At 38.7% G+C, this 13,725-nt stretch overlaps 1 protein-coding gene across 1 annotated transcript in view; it reads right to left on the minus strand.

The window, feature by feature from the left end:
- The window catches only part of LOC102211555 (neuronal acetylcholine receptor subunit alpha-10-like), a 16,967-nt gene extending 4,319 nt beyond the window's left edge, over positions 1 to 12,648 (minus strand). The window contains exon 1 of the mRNA XM_005751241.1: positions 12,491 to 12,648. Within this exon, the coding sequence (XP_005751298.1) occupies positions 12,491 to 12,548 (58 nt within the window). The 5' untranslated portion in view covers positions 12,549 to 12,648. The remainder of the gene's footprint in view (positions 1 to 12,490) is intronic.
- Positions 12,649 to 13,725: the final 1,077 nt, after the last annotated feature.

Below are 13,725 nucleotides of genomic sequence, written 5' to 3' on the forward strand. Positions count from 1 at the left end.
ACATTATTGTGCAGCACATAAGATCAACAGAACACAGTGTGCTTTGAGGTAGGAGCCAAAAAGGGTGTAGTTTGTGGGTGTGATCACCCGTGTGTACGGCCCAAATCTCTGTGAAGGTTCTCAGTCATCCAGGTCATCGTAGTCAAAGGAGCTTGCAAAGAAAAGCGTCTGGACTTCTTTAAGTTGCTTAAAGACGTTTCACCTCTCATCCGAGAAGCTTCTTCAGTTCTAAGGTCAAATGGTGGAGAGTCCAATTTGGCCCAAATCCATTTCCTGACCCTCCAGATGTTGATTTCACTGTTTGATCTCTCATTTGAAGAATTCAATCACAAATCTTGGAGTAAAAATTGATTCTTGATGGCCACGTGAATGGGGCGGTAAAATCAGCATTCTACCACCTCAGATGTCTATCGAAGATCAAGCCCTTTCTCTCCAAACGTAACTTAGAAGCTGTAATTCATGCTTTTATTACTTCACTCCTGGATTACTGCAATTCCCTTTTAATAGGGGCTGGGCACTTTGTCACGCTTACAATTAGTGCAAAAATGAAATTCGACCGCATCACTCCGGTTTTGGCCTTTCTACATTGGCTTCGAATCAAATTTAGGATCCATTTTAAAGTTCTTTTATTGGTTTTTAAATCTTTAAATGCTTTGGCACCTGTTTATTTGTCCGATTTGTTGAAGCCTTACGTTCCAACTCGTTCCCTCGAGTCAGCTGAGCAACTGCTGCTTTCAGTCCCTAAGTCACGGCTGAGACTCAGATTAGACCGGGCGTTCTCTGCTGTGGCCCCGTTGCTTTGCAACAATCTTCCTCTTCATATTAGACAGACTACATCAGTGCCGGGTTTTAAGTCCAGATTAAAAACCTATTTTTATTCTCTGGCTTTTAACTCTTTATTGATTTAATTGCTTTGTTCAGTTCTTATATTATTACTATTTATAGATGTATTGTTCAACACTTGGTCTACCAGGTGTGTTTTTTAAAATGCTAAAATAAATAAACGATGATGACGTAAAAAGGATCAAGAAGTCAAGGTGTATAATCGTTCACTCTTCACGCTATGGTGCAGGTCTTTAGAATATTTTGCACATGAAACTTTAAGTGTTGTCAAGTCTTATGTAATTTCTCTGTTGCTTTTCTCTGCATTGATCTGCTGCTGGATCCTTTCTACAGAAATGCTCAACGCTACATACCATAACACACACATGCAAACCACATTTCCCAGTTCAATTAACCCAGTAATCACCTCAGCGTTTAATCAGCGAGGGTCTCCAGAGCAGCAGCAGGTTGATAACTGCTCTAATATCCTGTTTACAGTTAATGATGGTGACAGCAGTGCTGAAGGCAAACGATGACTCTGTTTATGAGTCTGTCCAATAGATTTTTCACATAATAAAAACTGGAACAAACAACAAAGGATGAAATTATTGAGTCGTACTTACAAACAACAACAAACCAGCTTTATTTGTCACATACACAATTCTATATAGTACAACATGAGTGAAATGCTTGTGTCCGAGCTGCAGACGTGGCCGTCATTCCAGGGCTTGGTTTGGGGTTTTTTTTAGCATGGGAGGTCTGGTCAGGACCCTTACTGGATACTCTGAATCAAACTTGCAACTCCCACTCCAAAGGTGTGTGGTCTTACCATTAGTTTTTACAGTGTAAAAAGCAACTCAAGTTTCAAATGTATTTTTTCACGAGCATAAAATACATTCACACACTCTGCATATTCACCTTTCACACGCCATATTTCTTTCCTGAATGTGTTTTTACTCTGCAACAAGATCACACTGTAAATATCTGATGAGAATGATAATCCATCTACTCTCCTATCCCAGCCTGGGTCACAGGGGCAGTAGTCTCAGCTTGTGCCTGACCCTCTGTCACCTCAGCCACCCTCTCATGCTCTTCTATGGAAGTCCTGATGTGTTCTCGGGATAAGGGAGGAATCCTGGTTGGATGCCTGAACTCGCTCAGCTGCTTCCTCTTGATGTCGAGGGCAGCAGCTTTACTTGGAGCCCTTCACCCTCTCTAATAATAACAATAATAGTGGCCCATGAATCACTTCTGTAGGAATAATAAAATGGTGTCTGAGGGGGAGAATAAATATTTCATGTTCTCCAAAGTTGTTATCAGGTCAGACATCGTGGCTGGCAGTGCTGATGATTCATGTGAACTTTCAGCCAGACAGCAGCAGATAAACAGCACAGACCTCACTGTTGGCTGCAGAGTGACGCTCACTGAGAAAATCACCTCGCAACCACAACATGCTGTCGCTTTCTGCCTGACACCTCGCAGATTATTGGCTTTATGTAATAAAAAGATTACACTTCATTACAGACCTACAGTCTGTATAAGAGGGAAAATAGAAATGACTTCTTTTGTTTCACAGACTGTAGAGAAACTGTTCGATTCAAATTCAGTAAATTAAAATCTACATAACAACAAAATCCAGACCTAATAGTCTGCTTTTTATTACATGATGTTCATTTAAAGATGGCGCAATTCAGAAACCTTTACGGATAAAATAAAGTAAAATAAAAATGTCTGAAAACTCAGATGCTAAACCTTCACCCACTCTGAACACTCGATAACAAGGACAACACACATGCTTTGCACAAAAAAGGAGACACACGAGACTCCGTTTTTGGTTTAACGACCTTCACTTAACAGGAAATAATACATTACTGCAATATGACTGTAGAGACACAGCGAGGGGGGTCAGAGTGTTCACATCGTCTGTACTAAAATGGAAATGTGGACGTGAAGCTCTGGATCTGTGCAACAGAAGAAAACGGGATCGGGTGTCGTTTCGAGGAACACATGGAGATGGTCCAGTTCTGCTTCAGCTCTGTTTCTGTGTTTAAGGCTGATTCAAGCAGATGTTTTTGTCTGCAAACAAACCCACTGATGGAGAAAAGGTTAAGGTTCTGTTCTTGACCAAATGTGCTACAAAGACAAGGTTAGAAGGAAATACCTGCAGGTAAAGCCCCAAATTAGTGACAATCTTCAGTTTAAATGGAGCAAATGTATAGAAATAGCTTATCTTTACTTAAAAAAGATCCATAAATTAACTGAGTGGTTTGTAAAGTTTTTGATAGTTTGGCATAAAAAGCAAACAACATTTTACCTTTTGATTTAAATTAACTCATCTTTTCAGCAGTGCTTATAAGTAGATATACGTACTTTTTACTAAGTTACTGTGTTTTTAGTAAAAATCGGAATTCACACTAATAAAAATATTTAAGCTTGGTATTCCAGATTGTGCATTTTAAAGGTATTTTTACCCAAACAGCAATAAATGTTCGGCCCAGATGTGACCCATGACTGGAGTTTCCTTTGAGCCACATTAACATGACTTTCACTCAGGACGAGTTCCAGTGTCCTTAACTTACCACTGGTCTGCTGTACACGGACCAAATGTCAGCATGGACCACATCTGAACCACACAACATTTACAGCACCTGACCTGAACATGCCAGAAGTGAGTGTGAAATTTTTGTCATGTGTTTAATTTCAAAGTATTTTCATTTTTCCCTGATTGCCAACATTTGGGAGCACAACTTAATAAAAACCAGACTTCTTGCCGACTACTTTTGCACGACTTCCAATTACTTTACAACCTGCTTGTTGGCTTTTTCTCTGTATGTATTATCGTAGGGTCTACCTTACAATGTAAAGCACCTTGAGGTGTCTGTTGTTGTGATTTGGAGCTGTATAAATAAAACTGAAAATTGAAATTGAATTGTTCTTGTGTTATCTGCTTTCACTTTGTTTGTATCTTACTATATACATTTTATATCTGCACAGTTAGTGTGGAGCAGCCACAACTTTATTGTACATGTACAATGGCAATAAAGGTCTATTCTATTCTATTCTACTGTGAGAGTTAGAGTTGGGGATTATGCAGGGACAAGGACAGGACACAAACTTAATGCTTCAGCAAGCTGAGGAAATGTATCTGCAATAAAAACACCCTTCATGTCTCTAGTTTCAACACCTTACACCAGGCGAAATATCCAAACAACTATGGGCCAGAAATCCATTAGATCTGACAGCGTATAAACCAACTGATGACAAATGAAAGTGAAACGCAGCATAAAGGTGCTGAGGACGGGGTAGAGACTGTAAGATTTACACGTGGATCACAACAGCATGAGAATATCCTTATTTGGTGCTTTGATGATAATGGAGGATAGTCCAGTTGAACATGTTGCTTAACATTTTTCCATAAGGTGTTAAACATACGTATCACAGACTGTACCTCTTTAATAAGTACTTGAACCTCCTCATTAATGACTAACAGAAAAACACTTGAAGACCCTGATGGGCCCAAAATCTCCTGGAGCTGGATGCAGATCCAGTCTTTACCGATAAACTTTGTGATCTGTTGTGATCAGTATGGAATGGACAGTGTTGGGGAGTAACAGAATACATGTACCGGCGTTACGTATTTAAAATGCAAAATATGAGTAACTGTATTCTGTTACAGTTACTTTGCTGAAATAAATGGATTACACGGCCGTATTTTCCTGTTTCATATGTTCGGCTATGCCGTCTCTATTTTTGGTGATTCCACGCCGGGGGAAACCCAAACACACATCAAGAGGCTCTAATGTCTGTGTCTCAATCTCGCGGCCCATGTCACCTCTACTTGCGGCTGCATAATGACGTGAAGAAATATTTTTTTAAAGTGTTATTCAAAAAATGATTTAATATGAAGGCAACAGGCAGAGTGTTACAGGCACAGCATGTATGAAGCATGTAAATATAATAATAACCACTGACGAGCCCAGCTGTAAGTAAGCTGTTAAGACTGTACGCTGTGCTCGTGTTTTCCTCTGAAACAATAAGTCCCGTTGCAGCAGCCTTACCTAATGTCCACCCACTGTTACTCATTTATATTAAGATTTAAAAATCTAGTTGGTGTTGGTGACCTTCAGTAATAGTAATAAATCACAGCAATAGTACATTCAGTTGTAAAAAGCATGATAATATATTAAGTAATCCAAAGTATTCTGTTACGTTACTCTCATTGAGTAACGTAACAGAATACGATACAAAATACATTTTGGGGCATGTAATCTGTAATCTGTAGTGGAATACAGGAACGGACCAAATTTCATTCATTCTTTACACATCAGTCTTCATTGACCGATCCGAGCAATGCCTGTTTAATGTTTACTAGCAACTAGCACTTACTATCTAACTTCATAAGAAACAAAAAGAAGCAGTAAATGTGGGAAGTTCACCATCTGGAGACAGTTCACTGCATGGGCCAGTGACTCTTCATCAGTTTGTTTCCTGTCCCTACAAACCAACAGATGTTTGACCAACTGTGATTTCAGTGTGTTCATCAACATTATGATTGTTTTTTCCTGTCAGATAATTGTCTGGATGATCTTCAGCAGATCGAATCAAAACGGCCTAACATACAAACAGGACGTCAGCAGCTGTTGGATTTTTGTGAAATGTTGTGCAACTGTTTGCCGCAGAGGGCGGCTGATTTTGATGATGCCTTGACTTTTTTCATCTTCAGTTCAAAGTATGTCCATTGTGTCTAGTGCTGGTAAACAAATATCTGCATATTAGCATGCTCAGATAAACATTGTTATACCACGATGTCATATGATGTGAGCATGTCCTGTCCAGCACTTTGGTCCATCATCAACTTTTAACCTCACTGTTCACTGAATTGAGGACCTGAAGGAAAACTTCTCAGTTCTGCTCTCCTGATTCATGATCCCACTGATGTATGCATCCATGCTAACCAAACAAACTGCCATGGAGCAAAGGGGGTTTTCAACAGTTTGTCATTTATCTCGATAAGGATGGCAGTATGCCTTTAATAACCTCATTAGGTGGGTTTATTGATAGTTTGCTTCACACATTCATTAATTTTCTCCTGTATATGTTTTGCAGTTCCTGAGTGTTCCCAGACCAAATAGGATTATCTCTTCAGTGTGGTCTGAGGAAAATACTAATCTCCAAATGCTTCTCCAGTCACCAAAAGCAAACAAATACTCAGACATAAGTACATATGTGCAACAACATTGTTAGCCACTCTAACAGCTGTGCACACGAACAAAAATGAGAAATACTGGCGGCGGTCAGTGCCGCCCTCTGCTTCCTCGTAGATGCACCTGTGCTATCGTCTTAAACATCCTAGATTACATTTATTGTGTTCACAAGATTTTCAGAAAAGTTCAAACTCATCTGAAATTTTTTGTACATGTATCTGTGGTGTGAATTTCAAGAAACTGCGTCACCTCTTTCTCAAGTTATCACAGTCACAAACCCGGGTGTCCACGCCGCCCGCCAGCGCAGCACGCTGACACAAATCCCCCATCAGTGATCCGATTCTGATCAACACTACCAAAGCTAAACGAAATCATCACACTAACGGCTGTGTTAGCTAGGCAGTGCTTCATTTTTGGAAAATGTAAAATCAGTAGGCTGAAGTGATTTTTGAAGTTTTTTAAAGACAATAATTTAAGACAATTAAAAAAAAACAAGGCGCAAAACACTGCAACAAAGTCTCCTTAAAAACAGCCTGATTTAACAAACAAATCCTTCAGCCAGTGGAAGTTCTGCAGATGGATCAGAACACCAAACTGCCCCACCTGAAATCAAAGACTGGTCTTAGTGAGTGACTGATAAAAACGAAAATATCTAAATCTATCTAATCATCATTCATGGTCTCCAGAGGAAACCTCCCTGACATCAGGGCAATTTTTATTTTTTTAGGGTTTTTTGTTGTTACTTCTTTAATGACTTCGACAATTGGTTCGATACAGACGTTTCAGTGCAAATGTTTACCTTTGCTGACATTTGATTCTGTCAATACACTCTGAGTCACAAAAACAAGTTTTTGGCAAAAAAACAAGTTTTTGTTTTTGGGGGGATTTTTTTGCTCTTATCTGGACATTCTCCAGCTTGGTTTTCATGTTACAACAGTTACTGGAGACCTACCACAAACTTCCACAAGCAATTATTGCTGTGAAGGAAGCATATTGCGATCATGAGACCCGTTACAGCATGCAGACAAATTAACACCTCTCATGATGAAAAAGAAATGATGAAGAAGCTCAGATTTGTTATGTGACGGCTGTGTGCAGGCAGGAACAGGACCCAAAGTGCAGACAGACAGACGTGAACTTAAAAAAAACAAAAACAGCTTTAATGCTGAACTCAAAGTAAACAAACTTCCAAAATACAAAGAATAAACACAGGCAGGCAGAACACAGCACGAATGAGGGTAGATAAGGGCGATCGCGACACAGACCAAAGAGAACACACAGGGGGAGCAATCAGGGAACGAGAGACAGGAGGGAAACACAGCTGGGACAAATCAGGGCTGACGACACAAAGGAAGCAAAACCAGACCCATTAACATGAGACACGGACTTTCAAAGTAAAACAGGAAACATAACACAGACACGCGGATTTGACAAAGGGATACAGCTGACAGGGGAGACAGAGCAAGCAGAGAACACAGAGACACAAACCACAAGACAGAACTCTAACAAAGAAACCAAAGACTAGAAATAATAAATAATATCAAATCAATTTCAATATCAAGTTCAATAATATAATAAACTCAAAGCTCTTAGGCACCCTAACAAGATTCAGATGAACAGATAGAGACACAGAGTGTTTACCAGTTCATGCTTTCAACATTACAAGCACTTCCTTTCATTATTAAATCTTCTCTGCGATCTTAAAATTGCTTCCTTCTTGAAATAAATCCAACCCTTGTGGACAGGTACAGTTTAAATACCTTATTATTTGTGATTAAATCTAGACTTTTGCAATACGAATTATTTTGTTAAAGCCCTTGAATTAAAAAAAAGTCGAAAAACTGTCAAAAGCCCGTGCTGTAGCATATGTTTTACATGACTGTACGAGAACATTTTCCAGCTATTCAAAGTTAATGTTTTATATTATTATTGGCAATTTAAGCAAATATATCCTGTACATTATGTCTTAATCCACTATTTATTTATTTTTTAGATTTCTTTTAAATTGAATCGCTTTACACAAACCATGGTCTCAATACAAAATGAAAACGTTGCGATTATACATAAAAAAAGAAAGAAAGAAACCCCCCTCCCTCCCCACCCGAGGCTCATGTAAAGAGAAACAGAACAAAACAAACAAAAAATGTACGTCACACATCTTGAAAATACGTTTTTATATAGTCAATAAATGGGTTCCAAGTCGCAGAGAATTTTTGTTGTGATGAGAGAACTCCAGTGGCAAAAAGAAAAGCTCCTCCTTTAACCACTGTATGTATGAAGGAGTCTTATCAGACTTCCAGTGGAATAGAATGAGTCTACAGGCAAGCAACGTAGCAAACGCTATGGCATTTTCCTGAGATTTACTAATTTCGTATTGAGGTGGCATAACTCCAAAAATGCCAATGTGGAAATCAAGCACTAAATTTTGCGCACTGAGATAATACTTTGAATATATTTCCCCAGTAATTATCCAGGTTCGGACAAGACCACATCATGTGACCCTCATTTGCTGGATTATATCCACACCTGGGACAGGCAGGATCGGCTTCTGGGAAAAACTTTGAAAGCCTCTCTCCTGTATATTGAAGATGATGAAGAATTTTAAACTGAATGAAACCATGGCAAATGCAAAGGGAGGAAGTATGTATACGATTCAAGCAAGATCTCCACTCATCATCAGATCAATCCACCCCAATGTCTTTTTCTCAATTATTTTTAGTTTTTTCCCAAGTAACAGGCCTTAAGCTCTGCATCAGTTTGTATATGACGGAGATTCTCCTTTTGCCAAAAGGATCCATTTCCAAAATAGTATCCACTTGATTTTTAGGAGGTAAGTAGGAGAATGAAGGAAACGATGTTTTTGCAAAACTTCATATTTGCAGATATCTAAACATATGTGAGGTTGGTATATTGTAATCTCTCATCAGAACATCAAAGGTGTTAAAGGTTTCTCCTGAAAATAAATTGTAAAAAAAACTTCAAACCATTATTGTGCCAAATTTGGAATGCTTTATCTGAAACGGATGGCAATAAAGGGGTTAAAAGCAACAATGAAAAAATGACTAACCTGTTGCAAACAGAAGCACCTTCTGAATTGAAGCCATATTCTAACAGATGTTCCTACAACTGGATTTGTTATTTTCTGTTTTTGATTTCGAGCTACGGATGAGGTTAGGAGGGGAAGTGGATTAGACATCAGTTCCATTTTTACCCCAGCCTCACCCTCGCTGTTCTCATAAACATATTTCCAGTGCAATAATTTGGTGATATTAGCCGCCCAGTAGTGGCAACCCTAGCCCACCAGCCTCTTTTGGTACTTTTGGTAAGTGTCACAATTATGAATCCGCACCTCCATCATTGTGCGGGTTATATTTATTCCCGAATATTTAAACGTTTCTTTTTCTAATTTAAAGGGGAAGGCAGAGAGATCCTGCTCTATGTTATTAATAGGGAACAGTGGGCTTTTCGATTAGTTAAATTTGTATCCAGATATGCGTCCAAAGTGATCTAATACCTTGAGCAGTTTAGCGACTGATGCAGTTGGATTAGATTTATACAGCAATAAGTCATCTGCACACAATTATACTTTGTGCATTGTCCCACCCCTAGAGATTCTGGCAACCTGATTGTCCTCCCTAAGAGCCATAGCTAAAGGTTCGATTACTAAGTTGAAAAGATAGGAAGATAAGCTACAGCCTTGCCTGCAGCCTCTTCTAAGCTGAAAATTAGCAATTTTTATACTTGTATTACAGAAATATAATTAGATTTTACACACTCTGGCCTTGATCCAACCCATGCAAATTACATTAGTGCAACAAAAATGCTTAACCGGAATAGAAAGCCATTTATTAATGTGGAAATCCTTCCCATGATTATTTTAAGTTCATTTAAAGAGGTTTTTTTTAGTGTTCAAAAAAGTCTAGAGTCTGGTTACCATAAAATGTTAATGGTTTTAAATGAACTTCCACTCCATCCTATCTTTACCAGGGTTGCAGGGACCTATCCCAGATGTGATAGGGTGAGAGTCAGAGTACTGCACAGTAGTGATGGGATTTCCGGCTCTCTTTAGAGAACCGGCTCTTCAGGTTGTTTTGTTGCTTTATTGATTTATTATTAACAATAATATACAATTATGCACAAAAAGAATTACTAATGTAAAAAAAGTGGTTTTATTTATATGTTTACATATAAATATATGCGGTGGTCCCTAGAGACAAGACACGTACAAACTCCAAAACACATTTCTAGCATTAACTGAACTTCCAAACAGAGCTACTAGATCAGTTAAATTACACAATTGAAAGCATGTGTGTGTTGTTTGTGTATTTATACACAAGAGAGAGAAAGAAAAAAAAATCCACAGCTCGCGTCGTTCACGTCAAAGATTCGGCTCTAAGAGCCGTTTCGTTCGCGACCGACACATCACCAGTGCACAGGTCACCAGACAGCTTTAATCCTCCATCCACTGATGCTTATCACTGAACATCCTGCCTGCCAGTACTGCACAGCGTCGGGATTTTCTTCAGAAGACGTTCCAACGTCTCTGTTTGAATGTATATATAGAGAAAGGGCCCAGAGTGATGGCTCTAAACACAAACCTGTACTATTGAAATGGTTGATGATGCATTTTGTGACCTTAAAGTCATCATTTGGTTTCTTTAATGTGAGGTTTTACATGAGTTACTATATTAGTGTAGTATTATTACTGCACAAATCACATGAGCACAGATGCAGGACATTGACACTGTGAACACATAATTTGCTCAAAGATAATAAAGTATTCGGATTCTTTGCTCATGGTCTAATCTAATAATAAAAAAGAAAAAAATCCATCATATGACTTTTTCAAAGTCAGCAGACTTCACCGACAGCATAGTTAACTTTGCTTTGCAGCATCAGTACTTCTACATCTTAATGCGCAATTTTTATAATTAATTATCCCATTAAATTGCAACTGTTTTACTTTTTCCTCCATTTCTTTCATTTACATGATGATATAATATAAATTTCTTATAATAAACATTACCAAAGTCTTAAATAATGAGGTCATGTCCAATAATCCCTGTGAGCTAGAAGCTCTCAACACTCAGTTTCAGGCACGTTTTCGACTCTTGGCTCTGTGTGATGTCACTGTGAGTGAACATCCTTAATCTGAAAAATTCTAAATCTGTCATTTTTGCATATTTAATGCTGCAAAGGCCCACATTTTAATTCAAACTACTTCCTTTTCTCAACCTAACCGATTAGTTTTAGTCCCTAAATAAGTGATTAAGAATGCAAAGATACAAAAGTACCAGTGGTGTCCTGAAAAACCTGCAGTCTCCCACAGCTCCAGCTCCATAATTTATTCTCGTGGTAGCTTTGCATGATTCAAAGTTTAAAACAATCCATGATAATCTTATATGGGCCTGAGAGCAAGGCCCCCAGGTTTGTCTGAAATAAGCTGTTTTAGTTTCTCCCCATTTAAGGCAATCCTTGCTTTAAGCCAGCTTTCTTTTGATTGGCTGCCCCTCATAAAAGAATCTTAAATAACAGGTGGGCGGGGCTTCTATTATCACTACCAGAGCTGTGTGCCTGATCTGATCATATAAGGATGTTCTGCCCTTATGACATGACAGAGCACAGTGAGGAGAAAGCAGTGTGAAGCTGAGTGTTCAGAGCAGCGTGAGGGTCACAGGGGTTACCGCCCATACGCTGATGTCATTATTAGTAAGGCTGAGCAGAATATACAGCATACAACACAAAGCAGAACATGCACAAGACGCACGGTGTGAACGAGTCTGTCTGGTCTGTTAGTTCCAGAAAACTTCTTCATATTTTGTTTGTAAAACATTTTTTACATTTTAAGGTCCAATTTTCAATCCAAACAATGTTTTGGTCTCAGAGCTTCTCTTCTGCTCTCACACTGATGTCTCAGAGAATGAAACGAATCATAGAAGCAAATGTTCACTGTTTAATGAATAAAGACACGGATGGTTATTAATAAAGCCTGGGAGGTCATGCTTACAGGGTGTAGGGCTTTAAATATCAGTCATTTTAAAGGAATATTCCAAAACTTAAAGCTTTTGTTTATCATATTATTTTTATATTTTAGGGCACTTTCAGTGTGCCTCTTTGAATCCAATATGATGGGCATATATAAAGTATTTTTGGACACTTTGGGAATGAAACAGTGAACTAATCATAGATAGAAATCTTCAGATTCACCGCTAATAAAATATCACTTGGAGCGATTTGTAATGGAGCAGCACAGAGATGAATATCATTAATCCTCAGCTATATCACCGTTCACATACAACACTGAACACTGTTTAAAAAAGCTCACACTTTCCCCACTTTAAGAAAACATATTTCAGTAAAAGCCTGAAATATCAACATCAGTAACAATAATGAGAAAAACACTCACTGTGTTCATGGTTCTGCACTTTAAAAATACCTGAAGTGAAGCTGAAAATGGGTTTTACCTGGCAGGATGAGGAGAAGCACGAGAGGCGCAATGGATCCGCTGCAGAGGAACTTCATCTCGTTCTGATAACTGTTATTGACCCGGCAAAAACAGTCTATTAGTAACAGTGCAAACACACATCAGAGTCCGACCACAGAGCAGGGAGGAGGAACCTCACTGAGACAGAGAGAGAGGGAGAGGGCTGATGATGCAGGCCAGTGTGTTTGCTGTAGTGCGGTGGTCCCTGTATGGGGGCTCAACAGTGTCACAACAACTTCTGATTCCTGCTAACCATGTTGGCTAAAAATCCTCCTTAAGGGGCTATGATGACATTTTTGTTAACATGTTACAAAACCTTCAAACATCAGATTAACAATTTGTAGCTCTTAAATATAATTTTGCACCTTTACTGATGTTACAGTTACACTTTGTATTGTTGGGTTAACCAACAACATTCTCAGAATGTCTCGTGCAGTTTACTGATTCATTTATTTATCTTTCTCTGCTGTTTTTTCCCTTTAACATCATTTTTTAAACTGTTTTCATTTTAAGGTGGCAGAGGTTTGGTTTTATTCAAACTATAAAACAGACATCCAGGTGAAAGAAAACTAAATGGTGTCAACCAAAAAGACAAATTCCATCCTTCCAAACAATAATCCACAAGCCAGCGATCAGTGTCACACGAAGCGACGTCCAGGATGAGCAGGATGGAGGAGCTCAGTGCATCGATCACATCTCCAGCTTGTCTGACAGTTTGTCCTAAATGTGCAGTTACATTTAAAAACTCATCACAACTTTAATAGTTCAAGAACCTCAAAATCTGCTGTGTGACGTGTGAAATCCACTTTGTTGGCCCACATGTGTATTTGGTGTGACTCGTGTGGAGAGCCGACTGAAAAAATAAAGTCTGAGAAGTGATGTGATGACATCAGGAGGAGATTAGCGGATTAGCAGGAATTAAATTGGCAGACAGAGACGTGGTGATGAAGTCAGAGGTTAAAGTCTGTTCTTTGGAACAGAAGTAAGGAAAAAAGCAGCATATTGTCCTGTTTGGTTTGTGGTTTTCTCTTTGTTTACCAGTGACTCAGTGGAAGTTTAAAACAATGATGTCAGTTTCTACAGAAACATCTACAATCTTCCAGTTTGTGCTCCACTGAAATGATCACAGACGATGGTTCATGTGAGAAAGGTTAGTGCTCTGATCTTTGGTAGTTTGTATTTCATTTCATGAAATGTAAGAGGGTTCATTATAAA

Source organism: Pundamilia nyererei, unplaced genomic scaffold (assembly GCF_000239375.1).
Source record: "Pundamilia nyererei isolate P.nyererei 1_Seehausen unplaced genomic scaffold, PunNye1.0 scaffold00304, whole genome shotgun sequence".
Taxonomy (NCBI): domain Eukaryota; kingdom Metazoa; phylum Chordata; class Actinopteri; order Cichliformes; family Cichlidae; genus Pundamilia; species Pundamilia nyererei.